Here is a 19,201-nt window from a genome sequence, read left to right as displayed (position 1 = left end):
TATTGTATGCAGCCTAGCTTCTACTTGCGCATCTGCTCTTGTAAGGAATACAGATAGCGCCATCCTTTAATAGGACTTAATCCTATGCTAATTCCCTACTGTATTGTTCTATATATTGTATTGCATCTGAGAACAATAGTCCTTGGCTCACCATGGCTATCCAGAGAAGGCTAGCTGAAGAAGGCTCCATCTGTACTTCCTGCATAGACTTACATCAATTCTATTCTATTCTATCCCGCTGATAAGTCTGGCTCCTACCAGTGTTGCTGGTATTAACCTGTTCGGCTCCAGCGCATTCCAAGTACTCCTGTTATCTACTCTCTGTGTCTCTAAGCTTCTTCCAGATGACGTTATCCAGGGCTTGCCATCCTGCTCCAGGACTTGAGTATTCCAGCATGCAACTTGCCCTGCACCATCCGGATTCACCATCTGTGACTCTCTAGTTCCATTGGTGCTCCACCATCGGTATTCATCCTCAGTGATTCTCCAGCTCCATCTTTCGACATCGGTATTCACCCTCGGTGTTCCATCATCGATCTCAAGCATCATCGGTGTTCCATCATTGATCTCAAACATCATCGGTGTTCCACCATCGATAGCTCCACACCTTTGGTGTTCCACCATCAATCTGTAGCATCATCAGTGTTCCACCATTGATATCTCTACACCATCGATGTTCCACCATCAATAGTCTCTATCAAAGATTTCCATTGGTTTTCAGCTACATCATCTGGACCCAATTCTCACAGCATCTTCCAAGTCTTCAAGGGTCTGTACTACCACATCATTCTCCTGTATTGCAATTTCTGAATCTGCATTTATCTGTACTTCCACAGTGTTCCCACACTGCATCTGTTATCTGTTGTACCTAGTGTAATAATATTATTTGGACTCCATCAGTGTTCCTACACTGCACCATTATATCCAGACCACCTTCCATGGTTCGGGGGCTTCCTACATATCTTCAGTGGAATCACCACACTTCGAGCATCCATTCCAGATGCGTCATCTGAATGACAAAACCAGATTTCCAGTCAGGAAGAACTCAGTGGATCTATTATACGCAGCATTCCTTCTGAGGGTTAAAACTTTCATCGGAGTTCACTCCGTCTAGCCAAATTCCATGGCTGAAAAATTTGATGACCTCAGGTTCCTCTTCCGTTGTTACTACAACTTCAAAATCTTCTACCCGAGATCCTCCAGAATTCTGTTAAACTTCTTAGTGAAGTTCCAAGGAAATGAAAACCCTCCTGTTTCCAAGGGAACATCTGCCTTGTTTAGTTCTACTCATTATCAAGGATCTAGATCACTGTCTCCTGCTGCAGGTGAGGGACTCCAGTCCACATCATACCACAAGCTCTCTGAGGGGGAACATGAGCGCCACAGATGGAATAATCTCTGCTTCTCTGCTTCTATTGTGGAGATCCAGATCATCTGATTGAACTTTGATCTGTTCACAGACCTAAAGGAAGGGTTATTCCACAGGTAAAATCCTCATCTTCTGTGTCTCGTCTTCCCACAAGGAGCTTAATAAAATCTTCAAAAAGAAAGTTCCTTGTAATGATTGGGGCCCTGTAACCAGAGGTTCCAGTTTCCAATTCAGTCACAAAAATAAGTTTTTAAAGAATTATATATCCAAGTCTACAGCCTGGAAAAGGGCATCTATTGACTTTGCTTCCAAGTCTGTTCGGCCATACCCTGGTAGAACAACCAGTGCTCAGGTTCGAGAAGTGGCATCGGAATCATCTAGATTGCTAACCTCAAGTGGGATACTAAATTTGCAAATCACTAAAGGGATATTGAGCAATTGTTACCCAAGAGAGGTACTGGATTTGCAAACCCCTAAAAGGAGTTCCAGAAATTGTTCTCAAATTTCCAGGACCAAGTCCTCATGTGGGAATTACAGAGCGACAAATAAAGAAATGAACTCTTGCTTGTCAACTTCTCAATGTGCACTTAGCACAGTCCATCCTCCAGTTGGATTACCTGAACATTTTGACTCCTTAGTCTCTGGACCTGATCCAGTCACACCCGTAGGTCCACAGACTTCACCGATTCTAGTTGGTCCGAGCTCTTCCGGACTCAGTCCGGTTCCATCTGTTTGTCCGGTCCAGCCTTCGCTTTTACCAGCTGGTTCCAATTTGTACAGACCGGATCCGGTCCTATTCATAAGTCTGCATATTCCTTTGGTTCAAGATGATTCCTCAGTCTCTGGACACAATCCGCTTCTATCTGTAAATTCAAAGACTCCTCTGGTTCCAGCCAGTTCAAATTTCTTCAGACATAATCTGTTGCATTACAAAATTCCGTCAATTCCAGACGATTTGTCTACCCTGGACCTAATCTGGACCCAATCTGGTTCCGTCCAAAGTCCCTTCCAGTTATAGCCGGTTCAGTCATCTCTGAACTAAACCCGATATCCTCTGATAGTTCAATGACTTCACTGGTTCCAGATGGACCAAGCTCATCTAAAATCAATCCTACAGTATGCCATCTATCAAGTCAGAGACTCCATCAGTTCTAGCTGATTTAAACGCCTGCAAGTTCTTTTCACTATTGTCCAATGGTTCAGGTAAAAACTTATACCAGAGTATTCTAATACTGAACATCCATCTTCTAATTCCGAGTTAAGTCTCCCATCTGCAAATTAAAGTGACATCCAGTCTTCCAAGCAGACATGTGAAACTTCTGCATTTACATACTTCGAATGAGATTTAACTCAATTTCGTCCTATTGTACGTCAATTACTCTCCGAGATGGATTCCAATCCATCAACGGAGATTACCCCTGCTATTGCAGTCAAGCATTTGCTCCTCCTCTTCAAAGTTAAAGTCTTAGACTGAGCTAATCCTCTCATCTAATACAAGGATCCTATTCTCATTGATCTTTCTGCATTTATGAAGGTAGTCCAAAGAGAATTATCTCCTAAACCAGTCAGTTCAGGTCCATTTAAATAGTTTTTATCATCTTCAAGGGATTCATCTACTGATCAATACTCTGTGTCATGGCTTCCTGAGCAAATCACGATCTTCTAGACCAGTGTATCCAGAACTTACGAGTTGCCAGAAAACAATGTGTTTCTAAACCTTCACTAAACTTCCAGGCCTTGGATGTCAAAGTTACATACACTTCCTTGTGTAGTGAATGTTGACATTCAAACCAAACAATGTTAACATTATGATTATTGGTTAGAATAAATCTCAACAGATTGCTCAAGAAGCAGTCTTTTTTTGTTTTTCTCCCCATACTTAGGAAGTACTATGTAGCCTTTATCCCCACCTCATGGTCAATACTTGTGTATATTGATTCTATATCACATGTACACAACCAGGTATTATCGGTTGTAGTTATAGTTTCCAACTTGTTAAGGATATTCATTGTATTCCTTACGTGCAAAGGTAATTCTACCACATATTTTCTTAGGTGTGAATCTACATATATGCTTGCATTTTCCATTAAGCTGCCTATTCCGTATACTATAGGTCTACCCGGTAGTTGCTTTTCGTTTTCATGTACTTTGGGGAGTACATATAGAGTAGGTACTCTCGGTTTCTCTATCCATAGAAAATCACTAACTTGTTTGTTTATGACGTTAAATACGGCTGGCTAGTACATTTGGAATCATCATTAGATTAAATGGTGATTCGTATTTATATTCTTTTGATGGCGTATTCATATGTATTCTGTAATACGAATACGCCTGTCTAAAGAATATGAATCCCCGTACACTGGCCTTTGTAAACTTGGAAAATACGAATTTATGGCCGTATACAGGTATGTATGACTACGAATACGGCCATTTGTAGCCATTCAAATTTTAGTAAATTTCCCCCAATGAATGTTGGCATTTTGTATAAAATCCAATAATATGGTAAGCACACTGGTTGTTACACTAATATAACAAATACAAATTGTATTCTGTACCAACTATGTTTCTTCTGTTCCTAAATTCATAAAATCAGTTTGTGATATTGTATTTGTGCTGTGCAGCTGTTTCACGGTTCTTCTCAGCGAGCTGCATCCCAGGAATCAAGGAGCAAAACCTGTGTAAACAGTGCGCAGGAACGGGAGATGCCAAGTGCAAGCACAGTCATGCTGAGCCTTACTATGGGGACGATGGGGCTTTTAGGTGAGTAGGAATGGACTTTACCTAATACTTGTAAAGAATGCACCCACCTCTAGAGCTTGCACCCGATTTCACCAGGTCTTACTCTATATATGTATGTAGAACAGGTTTATCTAGAAGCTGGTCTAATTAATATAATGAAGACTGAATCCTAAGTAATCCATCATCCGCTGAGCAGGCATCTGCTAAGATGATACGAAACGAAGTACAGTATAGTCACAAATATATATCCGAGGTGAGGGCAGGCAGCTAACCCAATAGTAGGACTGCAAGCTGAGGTCAGGGCTAGTGTCATATAAATACTGTATGAACAATAATAGGCAAAAGTCTGGCTGGGCGGCAGACATGGCAAAAATGGGGGTTGATAACAAGTTATCATGTAATGCACCTATTAGAGTGCGTTGCTTTAAGCAGCTGCAGCACCAGAACAAAAGGGGGTGTCACGCCCCTACAATACCATAGAAAGAAGAAGGGTTGGCTGCGCTAAATCACTTTTAACTCAAATGGATGAGAACACAATTTTTAATACACATGATAACAATAAAAGTACACACAATTTAAAGATAAAAAATATAAAAAGATACAGAAGGTGCAGTTAGATGAAGTTATATACAGTATTCACTCACAAGTATTTTTGGTAAGTATCCTACCACTGAGTCCCAGTATTTGGAAGTACTTGTGCAGATCAAAGGGGGAGAGCGAAAGAGTCCAGATTCCTCAGCGATTGTTTGGTGAGGTGGCTTGCCTCTGTAGGGATGAGATGTGCTGTATTGTGTCAGCAAGCTTCTTTTTAAATCTTCTCCTGATGCCAACAATAACAGTGAGGTTGCTTCTGGACAATCTCTCCACAGCGATACCACCGTATTAATGTAGATGTTGGTTCTTTCAGTGGTAGATAGCAGGTAGGCGGTAATATACTGTAATACCTTTCCATCTGATGTGTTTTGCTGCAGTGTTACAGCTTTTTCAAGGACTTTTTATATTTTTTATCTTTAAGATAATCTGATACATTTGAGTTGTGATTTAGCACAGCCAACTCTGTTCTTTTTTCTATGGGCAGCAGACATGTACAGTATATGTAGAAGCTGATATGGATGATGGACAAAGTAGGACAGATAAGGGCAAAGGATAGAAGAGGTCAAATATATAAATACATTCATAGGAAATTAGTTAATAAAACTAAATAGCAGAGGTACAGTAGTGCCATTATTCAAAAAAGGAAAAAAGGACGATCCTGCTAATTACAGACCTGTTAGTTTAACATCAATAGTGGGTAAACTATTTGAAGGATTTTTAAGAGATGGGATCCAGGAATATTTAGACCTTCATAATTTACTCAGTAATAACCAGCATGGGTTTGTGAAAAATCGTTCATGCCAAACTAATCTACTTGGTTTCTATGAAGAGGTTAGCAAAGACCTTGATAATGGAAACGCTGTAGATGTGATTTTCCTAGATTTTGCTAAAGCCTTCGACACCGCACAAGAGGTTGATAAATAAAATGGAGGACCTGGGATTAGGGGCAAATATCTGCAGATGGGTAGGGAACTGGCTGTGTAGTAGAGAACAAAGAGTGGTTGTGAACAGTGCAGTTTCAAATATGATACCAGTACTAAGTGGAGTGCCACAGGGTTTGGTTCTAGGGCCCATTTTGTTTAAAATTTTTATTGACGATATTGGGATAGGGTTACTTAGCAATGTATCCATCTTTGCGGACGATACAAAACTGAGCAGAGTTCTTAAATCATCAGAAGATGTCACCACGCTTCAAAATGATCTTGACAATCTAGACGAGTGGGCAAAAAAGTGGAAGATGAGGTTCAATGTGGACAAATGCAAGGTCATGCACCTTGGGAGACATAACCAGTGTGCTAGTTATAACCTAAGCAGGGATGAATTGGGTAATTCAGTACTCAAAAAGGATCTAGGAGTCCAAATAGACAACAAACTAGGGTGTAGTGCTCAATGTAATATAGCAACTAAAAAGGCCAATAAAACTCTAGCATCAGTAGCATGTATTAAAAGGGGCATGGAAACTAGGGATTCAAAAGTAATTATGCCTCTGTACAAATCATTGGTTAGACCACACCTCGAATACGGAGTACAATTCTGGGCCCCACACTATAAAAAGGACATCATAGAATTAGAAAAAATCCAAAGAAGAGCAACTAAGCTTATTAGGGGAATGGAGAATTTAAGCTACAAGAGAGATTAAACAAGCTGGAACTATTTACACTAGAGAAGAAACGTTTAAGGGGGGACATGCTCAACATGTACAAATATATCAGGGGCTAATATAAGGAACTGTCAAGCACCCTTTTTTCTGCTAGACAGGAATCTAGGACACAAGGGCACGAGTTTAGATTAGAAGAAAAAAGATTTTGTTCATCTAGAAGAAAAAATTTCTTTACAGTCAGAACAGTTAAACTTTGGATCTCTCCTTCTGGAGAAGTGGTGTCGGCAGACACTATAAATACATTTAAAATAAGGTTGGATAATCATTTATTGGTTAAAAACATCCACAGGTACGAATAAGTAACAATCTGTCTTTAAAATATCAGAACATACAGTACAACAAGGGATAAGCTACTATAAACATAGGTTGAACTAGATGGACGCAAGTCTTTATTCAGCCTCACCTACTATGTAACTATGTAACTATGTATGTAAATCATAGAGAACAAACAAGATTTTTCAAAAATAAAAATGTGATTAGGTGTATTGACACACAAGTTATTGTATATTTTTTTTGTTATTTTTGCAGATGTTTGAGAGATGATAAGGGAGATGTAGCGTTTGTGGATAGCACAGCTTTGTCAGGTAAAGTAATAAGATCTACTTTTTTAAACCCAGACATTGTCAGCTGTGATACACACAGCAGACATACTAATATACTTTAGGACAGTGGTTTCCATACTTTGAATGATTTTTCACGGAACCTCTCTGCCATAAGTTTCTTAAACTAAAAAAAAAGTAGGCTCCGCTTACCTGACATCCTTAGGTTCTTGTGGTGATGGACAGGGTTGTGCTTCTGTTTGTCCACACATTTATGATTGGCAGCCATAAATTCAGGTTTTGATTTTAATTTAATAGGGCCTTGGACCACCAACCTATAGCCCCCCTTCCAGCACCTTGTGGCACCCCAGGGTACCTTGTCCAGAAATTGTGGGGCTCGGGACTAACAATTAGGCAGCCCCTCCCCCAATATACACTCTGGCTCAATACACTGTAATATAGTATGCCAATGCATACCCTTACAAACTTACCTTACACGTTTCCCTTCTTGTCAGCATCGCAGTCTCACTCTGCACACGCTGCTCAGCTCACTGCTCCTCTGGATGGCCTCTCCTCAGTAGCCTGCTCACTGGCGCAGCCACAGCATGACATCATTACATCACATGGTAGGTGGGGGCTTGCCAAATGCCCAAATCCACTGGTTGTTCGAGAGTCGGGCATCGACCGCAGACGAGCAGATAGCCAGGTGCCTTTTTAACTCTGCTCACTCTCCTTAGCTGGTAGTGGTACAAGGATTGTGAAGCAGAGATGTATCCAGAAGTTTAAGTAGCCCAGAAGAAGAGAGAACACATCCATCCTCATATCTAGTGGCCTTGTACAAATTTGCTCAGAGCAGGCTTACTAGTGTGTGTGTGTGTGTGTGTGTGTGTGTGTGTGTGTGTGTGTATATATAAATATATATAATGAATGAATGAAGTGGCACTCAGAGACTTTGGATCAGGTGAAAAGTGAGGATAATTTTAATCCAAATCCGTGCAGGCTTCAGTGTAAAAAAATAGAATAATTAAAAAAAAAGTCTCCCCCCCAAATGGTCATAACTAGCAGCCCGATGCCCACGTCCCTGGGGCACCGGTGACAGCCCCAGGCTTCAGCCTGGGCAAGGCCCCTTGGTACTCTTTACCTAGCACGGCACCCATCGCGGGCATCGCGGCCATCGCATGCACTACAGTAACGGGTGCGATGCGACCGACGCGATGCCCGTGATTTCCCATAGGGATCAATGTTAAATTTTTCAATGGACGCGATTTTTCACTTCAATGCCTCAATGGACGCGATTTTGCCATAGGAACCAATGTTAAATGGGCCACAGAGCCCAAATAGGCACCCTGTACAGTGAAATGGCCCCCAAAATTGGTAACGACACCCGCACGATCAACGCGAACCCGAAGCGTGGCGAGCGCTGCGAGCCCGCGTGGGGCGGTGGTACGCATCCTCCGACCTTTTCATACCCCCACTATCCACGTCGGCGTGGAGTTGAGAATAGAATAGTGTGGCGAGCGCAGCGAGCCACCGAGCCCGAAGCGTGGCGAGCGCAGCGAGCCCCGCGAGGGGACGCGGATACCCTCACAGGTAAACGCGTCCGTTCGCGGGCTTTACAGGTATCCGCGTACCCTCGCGGGGCTCGCTGCGCTCGCCACGCTTCGGGCTCGGTGGCTCGCCACACTATTCTATTCTCAACTCCACGCCGACGTGGATAGTGGGGGTATGAAAAGGTCGGAGGACGCGTACCGCCGCCCCTCGCGGGTTCGCTGCGCTCGCCACGCTTCGGGTTCGCGTTGATCGTGCGGGTGTCGTTAACAATTTTGGGGGCCATTTCACTGTACAGGGTGCCTATTTGGGCTCTGTGGCCCATTTAACATTGTTTCCAATGGCAAAATCGCGTCCATTGAGGCATTGAAGTGAAAAATCGCGTCCATTGACAAATTTAACATTGATCCCTATGGGAAATCGCGGGCATCGCGTCCGTCGCATCGCACCCGACTTTTTAGTGCATGCGATGGCCGCGATGCCCGCGATTTTTTACCCCCGATGACCACGATGGACATCGTGGGCGCCGTTCTAGGTAAAGAGTACCGGACCCTTTATTGGGGGGGTCCCCACTTCCCCAGGGTCATTGTCTGGGCTGAACAGTCAGGGGGTTTAATGCTTTGGCTAGAGAAACTAGTATAAATTGTTTACCCTGACTGTGGCATTAGCCTGCTGGCTGTTTGGTCCTGGTGCTTTTTCTCAAAATATGGGGGAGCACTATTATTTTGTCCCCAGTATTGGGAACCAGGACTGGCCCTTGGGCCTGGTGCTAGTTTTAGAAATTACAGGAATCCCCTATAATTAATTTTTGGCCCCTGAATTTCTAAAAGCAGGACCGGCTCTTTGGAACCAAAGATGGTTATTATTTTTTATTTTTTTCTATTTTTTTACACACGGCTGCCAATTCAAATTTGCATTTGGTGGCCGCATATACGGCCGCCAAATACGCATGCATACCACCCCCTCCGCCATTGGGAAATACGAATCCCATAAATATGTCCGATTAGTAAATCTACGATTCCTATTTCCTGGAAAATCTGGCGATGCTGGTCATGTGCAGTCATTCTCGGAATCACCCGTATTTGTTCATATTAGTACACTTCCCCCAATACGTGTAAAGTGGGTAATGCAGCACCCAGCTAGGGGGAACCTTACTAGTTCCTTGATCATACAATTTTGTCAGAGGGATGCCTCCTCCTGTGTATTGTATATCTTACATCTGTTCCCTGGATAAATGCACACTTTTATTCTTCAGGCGAGTATTCTGAGAATTATGAGCTGCTGTGTCCAGACAACACTAGGAGGCCATTAGATGCACCTAAAGATTGCAATTTAGGAAAACTCCCAGCTAATGCTGTGGTGACCAGGAGCGCTAGAGACAAAACTGCCGATATCACCGAATTTCTTCTTGAAGCTCAGGTATGCAATATTGCATCATACTTTCCTACTTTGAATGTCTCCTCTCTGGGGGAAACCCGGTATAGGAGACCCTGTGCAGCCTTTTCCAGGGGTGGAGCTTACAATTATTAAGCCCCACCCCGTTAAGCCCTGCCACCATTTTGGTAAATTAAGCTGTTTGTGGCTCTTGGGGAGGGGGTGGTACTAAATGACGCGATTTGTGTCATTTTAGCCCTGCCCCATTCCGAAGAGCCACAAATGCTGGTATTTGACCAGCAGAGGGAGGGGGTCTTGGCCTGATGAAGGGGGGCACGCTAAATGCGGGAGCCTTACCCATCTTTCTGGGGGGCCAGGAGGGGGAATAGATTTTTAAGACCCTCCTGGCCATTCCGGGAAGGTAGATAAGTATGTACTGTATGTGTTTACTGACTGGACAGTCATATGCTCAATAATAATGTCAAGGCTGTCGATTACTTCTGCTGACTTCAAATTAATGTTTTGTAATATTATATTTTTTTAAATGATTGCCGCTGGCTCCCGAGGCTCTGCTCGGCTAGCTGGCATAGAAAGATGGGGGCAGCAAGTCCAGCCACGCACAGTGGTGAATTTACTGTAAAGGTGCCCATACACTGGTGAGATGTATCCAGTGGCAAACGCAGGATTTTCAGAAGGGGGTTTCCAGAGGGGCGGAGCAAAGCACAGAGATGGACACTTAGGTGAACCCAGTATATGCCGGGTCAGTTAAAGTATTATAGATAGACCAAATGTATATAAATAATAATAATAATAATAATAAAAAAATATATATATATATATATATATATATATATATATATACATACATACAGGGGCGTCAACAGCAGTGTAGACCCCTGGGCATAGCAATGTATTGAGGAAGCTTTAATGTCCCGCTGGTGGTAGGGGGTATTATATCAACCACTCAGCATGTAGGGCCTGGATCAGTAATTTCCACTAATTACCCCTTTACTGCACAGATGGTGGGAGATAAGGTGGGAGAAGGGGCATTGGGCTGAATGAAGGGGCCCTGATACATAACTTCCAGGGTGGTAGAGGATGTTTAATATGCAGAGGAGAGGTGTATAGTGGAGTGGGCTTATTATTCATAATTTTCTGGTGGGAGGACAGCTTGCTTGACTGCAGATATCTCCAGTTCCCAGAAATAGTTTTTTTAGTTTTTAATGGAAATAAAAACTAGAGAATCCCTCCTACTAACTGGTATTGTGGACTAGGGGATCAGAGTTCAGGAGGCAGAGCAATCAGCCAATAAGTAAATAAAACTACATACCAAGTGTGTGGAGCTGGAGCAGTAACCAGCTGCTGGAAGGCTGATATCTCTGGTTCTGGGAAAAATAGAGACAAGCTACTAGTGTCCATCAAAGGGGGAGAGTCCCACCTTTTGGAATATACCCTCAGAAAAATTCTAAGTCAGACAGAATCTGAAATATCTGAGTGGGAAAAGCAATTAACAGGCTTGGATGGGGACCACTGATTTGAAGTCAGATATCTCCAGTTCCTAAGGGCCAATTTTTTAAATTATTGTACCCTTGGAAAGAGGGGACCCTCAGCTTTCAGCTTAGGGCCCTTAGATGCCTGGGGGGTTTCTGGGTACTCAGAAACCCCCCCTGTGTGCGCTAATTGTATCTCAGCAATTGGTTGCATGCAATTTGCTTGCAATGTGGGCAGGACCTTCCTGGGGGACAGGATCGCATATGATACACTGCATGCACAAGGACCTCATACAATGTACCTCATGCGATCCTATTAGGGCTGAATGGACTGTGACAAATCTTTGTGGCAGCCAGTGTGATCTGCGATTGAGATGCACGGCGCACTGGAGTGCACCTTGCATCGCACCAAAAACATCTGTGATGTGCCAGTTTTCATTAAATTCGACACAGCAATGCGCTGCAATCACTGGCCATATCGCACCAGTGTATGGGCACATTAAGCCGCATGAGGCACATGCCTAGGAGTAACACTTGTTTGGGGGAGGCACTTGGACGCTTTTGCTTGCACTGTCAGCCCTCACCCCTGGCCATGCTTCCTATAGGTGCTCACCAATTAAAAACCAGGGCAGTATAACAGCCCCAGTCCGTCCCTGACCAGAAGTAATACTATAATAATATTAATATTAGTAAATAATTTCTCTGAAGCTCCATCCTATGTCGCATCCATGAAATGGGACTTTTTGGGGCACTCAAAGGGTTACACCAAAATAAAGACACGCACAAGAGTTTTGACCTTTCAAACTGGCCAGTCCTTTATTAGAAACAAAAAAAAACATAACCTTAAACAGGCATTATGGCAGGGAGAAATAAGGTTGTATGTCCAGTAGCCAACAAGCCACTTAGCTTGATCTCCACAAAGCTAAACTTGCAGGGCCAATTGCCCTTACACAGGAAGTGTACCTTATCGGCCCCAACTCCTGACAATGCTGACAGCCAGGCAGTCAATGCCACTTATCCCAGATGGGTTGAAATAAACAACTTCCATGCATTGCTAGGGAGCGCACCCAAATGAACAGAATTTTAAATCAACCACTGGGCAGCGGTGTAGCTAGGTGCCATGGTGCCCGGAGCAAGGGCATGTTTCCCGCCACGGCGCCAGGGACCGGATGAGCAGGCAGCCGTGGGCGCCTGGTAGCCCTGCCGCAGGCGCACATCGGCTGGGCTGAGAGTGACCACTTAGCGAGTGCCGGACTCCCGGCTCATTTGCGGGGAGGGGGGGCGCACTGCGCCCATTCGGCGCCCGGAGCATGTGCTCCACTGGCTCCGCCCTCCCTACGCCTCTGCCACTGGGTTGTCGTTAATTCCCACAACAAAAAGATTGACATAAAGGGGGAAATTTACTAAAGGAAATTTGTAAAAAAATAGGTGTACAGGTTGAGTATCCCTTATCCAAAATGCTCGGGACCAGGAGAATTTTGGATAACGGATTATTCCGTATTTCGGAATATTTTAATATTTCAATGATGTATTTTGAAGTATCTTGCATTTATGCTGTATAAACACATAATATACACACAAATATATTTTATTACCACATAAAATATACACAAATATATTTTATTTGTTCAAAAAACAAGGTTTCAAAACGTGAAACAAAATTTGTGTACTATCTCAGCACTGAATTTGAATGCCAAGCAATCATTGTCTAGCACATATATAGTGCCAGTTACATATCATGTCCCCAGTGATGATGTTACAAATGTCCCCAGTGAGTTTTTAGCACTTTCTGGAATGTCTGGTTTTCGGAATAATTCGGATAACGGATATTCGGATACGGGATACTCGACCTGTATTTGTATCCAGAAATACACTTATTTTTGACATTTACTATCCCGAAAATACGGCAATTCGTATTCGTATTGATAGCACATCAATACGAATACGAATTGCCGTATTTTCGGGATAGTAAATGTCAAAAATAAGTGTATTTCTGGATACAAATACACCTATTTTTTTACAAATTTCCTTTAGTAAATTTCCCCCAAAGTGATCACAGATTAGACAATAATAGACTTCCCGAGTAACCCTATGGCTGTACAGAATGGTCAGCGGAACTAAGATGCTGCCTGGTGCCATTTTGTGCATACTTTACGGGATCCAAGTTGTAGGCCGAGACACCCTGAATGTGAGACTCTGCATATTTGCTGCCACTCACCTCCCCAAACAAACCATGATGATTATCAATCACTTTACAAATAACATATCAAGGATATATGTGGTTGATGGAGCAGGTACACAGACAATTGTAGAGAAAGTCCTGTCTTTAAGCACTTACAATCTGGAGGGTAATACTGCTAAGAGCTATAAGATTTGTGGGATAGCTGCTAGTGCCTACACCAAATAAAGGTTGAGTATCCCTTATCCAAAATGCTCGGGACCAGAAGAATTTTGGATAATGGATTATACTGTATTTCAGAATATTTTTATATTTCAATGATGCATCTTGAGGTATCTTGTATTTATGTTGTATAAACACATCAAACACGTCTCAACAATATATATTTTATTTGTGCATAAAACATGAAATATAAAGCTTGTGTACTTTCTCAGACACTGAAGGCCTTATTCTAGTTCACTCTTTCTGACAAAATCCTTCTTAGATGGACAAAACCATGTGCACTGCAGGGGAGAAGATGTAAAATGTGCAGAGAGAATTAGATTTGGGTGAGTTATGTTTCTGGCCAGGGTAAATACTGGCTGCTTTATTTTTACACTGCAATATAGATCTCACTTTGAAGTAAAACCCCACCCAAATCTAACTCTCTCTGCACAAGTTACATCTGCCCCCATGCAGTGCACATGGTTTTGTCCATCTAAGAAGGATTTTGTCAGAAAGAGTGAACTAGAATAAGGTCCTGAATTTGGATGCCAACCAATCATGTCCTTGCACATATTTAGTGCCAATTACATGTTATTTCCCCAGTAGTGCTGTTACAGATGTCCCCAGTAGGTTTTACAAGTACATTTTGGAGACTATGGTTTTTGGAATAATTTGGATAACGGATATTTGGATAAGGGTGCAGGTGGGTGCAGAATAGGCTATGATCAGAGGCGTATTTAGAATGGGTGCAATGTTTGCAGTCCAAGTAGGCCCACTCCGCACAGGCGTATTTAGAATGGGTGCAATGTTTGCAGTCCAAGTGGGCCCACTCCGCACATGCAGCACACATTTTTTATTATGTACCCCTCTGGAGACCCATCACACAATAGCTGGCTAAAATCACCAGGAATATGGCCGATGCATCATAAGAGTCTGAGGCATCTAGCGCTCAGACTCTACAGCACTGTTCTGCTGCCAGCCCTGCACAAGAGGGTTAATAGTTGAACAGTAGGGAGTCAATGAAGACTGTCCAGAGCTAAAAAGGTCTAGGGAGTTAACTGTGTGCAGAATAAGAACATCACACTATTCAATGAGGCTGATTCGCCATGTTTTTATGGCGATTTTGTGCTGTAAGGCGAATTTTTGACTAAAACGGTGAATCACCCTATTCAATGACCAGATGGCGAATACATTTCAAGGTTTTTTTCGCCATGATTCACCGAGTAGCAATCGCTATCTTTTTATGGTGAAGTGGAATGTGAACTTTTAAAATAAAGTGTTTTGTTTTTTACAATTGGTGTAAAAAAATCAGGAATTTTATTCTGAGGAGGGGCATGCTATTTTTATTCATGTGCTGTAAGCACATGAATATATATTTAATTTAATTTTTTTTTTTACATATGCATGATCGGGTGTAGTGATTATACCCGGTCCCCTGCTGGCACCCCTGGGGGGCAGCCTGTGCTGCCTGGCACCCGGGAGCCCACCTCCCCCCCACAAACGTTCTGGGGCAGGCAGGGAGACTTCCATCTCCCTGCCTGCCTCCGTCCTCAGGCTCCCTGCGGCGTTCGCCGCAGGAGCTCAAATTCGCCGGTCAGGGGCAGCGAGCCCCTGACTCGTTGAATACTGGAGCCGGCGAGGCTCCGGAACGCGGCGGGCACTGGCGAATGTGCAGCGAATCCTAAACAGGATTCGCTGCACGTCGTCAGTATTCTCATTGAATACTGCCCATTGTCTTCCAGGGTTTAGCCATGGCTGCACAGACTGGCTTCAGCAGTAACAACGCTGGTGCTATATCTCCATTGTTTACAAACCTAAATTAAGCCCACAATCTCTGTGGAGGGAATTATTGAACTCCCTGTATATGGTTTTTAGATTTTGAGTCATTCTCAAATAAATATTAAACCATTTCTCCAATGGCCAGATGTATCAAGCTCTGAGAAATAGGAGCTAATTGGCTGGTTGTTTATCCCTCTCCACTTTATCACTTTTTGAAGCTTGATACATCTGGCCCTAAGAGATAATTTTCAATCATCTCCTGTAATATTTCAAAACAGCCTTTAACATGGTAGTTAGGAGCGGATTGACTGACTGGTACTTTACACCTTTGTTTTCGTCACTGTTGGGGGCATGTCCAGTGCTCTTTGAACTGCTGACCATGTCCCCTGTCCCCCTGCCTCTGTGCATAGATGCTGTGCGCACATCTATTCCCCACATCTCTGCTAAGCAGAGCAGCACTGACCAAGGGACTCCCAAATGCCCACCCACCACCACCACCAAGGGACACTACCGGCCGTGGATAGGACATTACAAAATAATGTAAATGTCCCGCGAAAATCTCAACATTTGGAAGGTATGTTTTCTCACTCTCAACTTTATCACTTCTGAAGCTTAGTACATACTGTATAGCCCTAAATGTCTCCAGAGATATTACTTCCTCAGATAAAAATGTTTTCCTTATATCCCAATTCATTCCAATGTATTTTTAAAGGCTTTGATGATTCTCATCTACCCTAAATGCACCCTAAAATACCACTTTGATTGTAACTACTATTACACTTCTTGCAGAGATCAATAACTTGACTAAAAAGTTGTGGTGGCGTTCCCATAGAAACCAATCAGATTCTACCTATCAGCTCTATATTGCTTTCTGGTAAGTGGTAGACAGAATCTGATTGGTTGTTATGGGCCACACCACCACTTGTCTGTTTTTAGAAGCTGTAGTAAATCTACTCCATAGTGTAGACTGGGAGCGTTATGATTAATTGTCTTTCTGTTTATGTATTCACTGATCATAGAAAAAGCAATGTAACCTGTTTGGCTCCCAATATGGGAAACACCTGCTCTTTGAAGACAGCACCGAAACTTTGATTCCTCTTCCATCAAAAATGGACGCTTTCCTGTTTTTGGGGGTAGATTGGTTTCACGACATGAAAGCACTGACAGTGGGTGAGTATAATACATCTGTGAATGGATTGCCCCATATGTATGTACAGTTAAATACTATAAGTCGTATTCAAATGTTATTGCTGCCGGCTGCCACTAGAGGGCGTTCAAATGTACAGATGGAGCCGCTCTCTTCAGACGGGGACCTGGCGCGACTATCACCATGTGTCAGGTCTACTGTCCACCAGAGTAGTAATCACAAAAGCGGGAACCACCAGTGTTGCTAAAGCTGCTGTATCGGGAGGGTGTAAGGCTCCCAAATGGTACAGAAACAAGAAGAAATATATGATACAGCGCTAGGGTTTTTTCTGAACAGAATTTATTACAACATCTTAATACACTTAATGAAAAATAAAATAAAATTGTCATAAATACATTTCATATGAGAATTCTCATGGAATAATTTTAAAAATGACTTAAAAATCAATAACGAATATATTGATGAATTAGGTTTTCCAGCTAGCATTCAGTGTTATGGAGAATACATTTTTGTATCCAAATCAACACTGGTGGGTATATAATTACCATATAATGTGGAAGTCCTCGTTTGGAAAGGATTTTCAAAGTTCTGGAGATTTCCCAGGGGTGGCTTCCCAGATATCACACAATGGTGAGATGATGCAGTCCTTAAGGTATGGCAAATACCTGGCTTGGTGGCTGCAGTTGTTCTGGGATCCAAGATGGTGGTATGAAAACTGGTCCGGATGACGTCTGATATGGAATTCCAAAGGATTTTAATTGAAGGAGGTGTGAGATGGAATACTCTCCAATGATGTGCTGGAACAGGAATGCAATGGCTCAACGCGTTTCAGCATGTTCACACGCCTTCATCAGGAGCTGGGATTGCCCCATATGTACAGTATGTACAGTAAAATACTATAAGCCGTATTCAAATGTTATTGCAGCCGGCAGCCACTAGAGGACGTTCAAATGTACAGATGGAGCTGCTCTAGACGGGGACCTGGTGCGACTATAACCATGCGCCGGGTCTACTGTCCACCAGTAATGGGGAGTGTGCAACCCCCATTCTCAACCATCCAGCAGAAGCCCCATCAGTTCTGTTTTACACTGCTCCCAAAGCCTGCACCAACCCATGATCTGAGGTACACCCAGCATAGCAATGGGACGCACAAGCAAGTGTGATGCTCACGTGTACCCACAGTCCGCCAGCTCCGCCAATAACTGCGATATGGCGAGCTGTCTGAGAGCGGCTCCATCTGTAGTTTCATTCGGGTGCACCTGGCTGCCTTCGCAGGCATTTCAGCTCGCATTCCCTGAGGGTGGAGAGCTGAACTGCATGAAAAGTCGCCCATCAGTTTGGTGGGGTTAAGCCGAAATGTGCGGCCCGACCTATTCATAGTTACCTAAATTACAGAGAAACAAACTATATTCATTTTAAGTCTTTCATACTTTTATTTAAAAAAGGGCATCACTACTCCAACAATACAGTGCGCTGGTGTACGCAAAGCAAAGCGGAGAAGAAGAAGTGTGAGGTCTTCTGTCAGCGGTGGGGCCATTAAATGTACAGAGGCGTCCTCTGCACACCAGTGTATTATACAGATTCTGGTGAGTTGGAAAAAGCATTTTGCTGTGCATCACACCTTTTCCCTAAATGCAATATGAGTCCTTTTGAGGCACAAAGTAGTTGAAAATCAATTTCAAAAGTTGGATTGTGTAATGGTTAGCGTTACTGCATCACAGCACTAAGGTCATGGGTTGGATACTCACCTTGGCCCTAACTGTGTGGAGTTTGTATACTCTCCCCGTGCTTGCGTGGGTTTCCTCCGGTTCCACTGGTTTTCTCCCACAATTCAAAAACATACTGGTAGGGGTTCAGTATAATTTATCGTCATTCAAAATACCAACAAGCATTGGCAGACAGTCAAAATGCCGACATTCATTATACCAACATGGTCAAAATGCTGACATTTGAAACATCAACATGTTAAAAAAAATCATCATGGACACCGTTATAATTGTACCGTGTCCCCTTGCATGTCTCGCTGCACTCTCCATGCTTCCGGCATGGTGCCCCATTGTGCTCGGCACACTATTGTAATCTATCTCTGTGTTTAGAATCAGAATCAGGATCAGTTTTATTGGCCAGGTATACTTGGGTACACTCAGAATTTGATTTGGATTGCTGTGAAACAGCCGGTAGAGACAGTATAATTATCATACAGGGAACACATACCCGCTGAGCTGTACAGTGCCTAGGCAGCCATCAGTGGCGCCACTAGTCGTTGCAGCAGCCAGGCAGGGAACAATGCAAGATGAGACAGTACAGGGTTTTCCCAGTTTATTAAGCGGCATTTACACTGGAAAAAAACAGGCTGATTTTGCGGATTCAGTATTGAATCCCGGCGGTCGGGATCCCGGCGTTCAGAATCCCGACGCTGGAATCCCGACAGCCGAAATGCCGACAAGGGGGGGGACGTGGATCGCCCCCCCCCCCCTTGCGGGCTTGCTGCGCTCGCCACGCAGCGGGCCCGGTGCCTCGCTACGCTCGGCACACTAATTTATTCTCCCTCCAGGGGTGTCGTGGACACCCACGGAGGG

At 43.4% G+C, this 19,201-nt stretch overlaps 1 protein-coding gene across 1 annotated transcript in view; it reads left to right on the top strand.

Annotated features, from left to right (window-relative positions):
• The window catches only part of LOC146063017 (saxiphilin-like), a 102,969-nt gene that overhangs the window by 50,809 nt on the left and 32,959 nt on the right, over positions 1-19,201 (top strand). The window contains 6 exon segments of the mRNA XM_083175025.1: positions 3,991-4,129; positions 6,891-6,946; positions 9,705-9,868; positions 16,495-16,645; positions 18,068-18,134; positions 18,136-18,208. Coding sequence (XP_083031151.1) covers positions 3,991-4,129; positions 6,891-6,946; positions 9,705-9,868; positions 16,495-16,645; positions 18,068-18,134; positions 18,136-18,208 — 650 coding nt within the window.

The sequence above is a fragment of the Crinia signifera genome, chromosome 3, assembly GCF_055691185.1.
Source record: "Crinia signifera chromosome 3, ASM5569118v1, whole genome shotgun sequence".
NCBI lineage: Eukaryota > Metazoa > Chordata > Amphibia > Anura > Myobatrachidae > Crinia > Crinia signifera.
The sequence above is the reverse complement of the archived record's forward strand: the minus strand, read 5'-3'. Positions and strand labels throughout refer to the sequence as shown.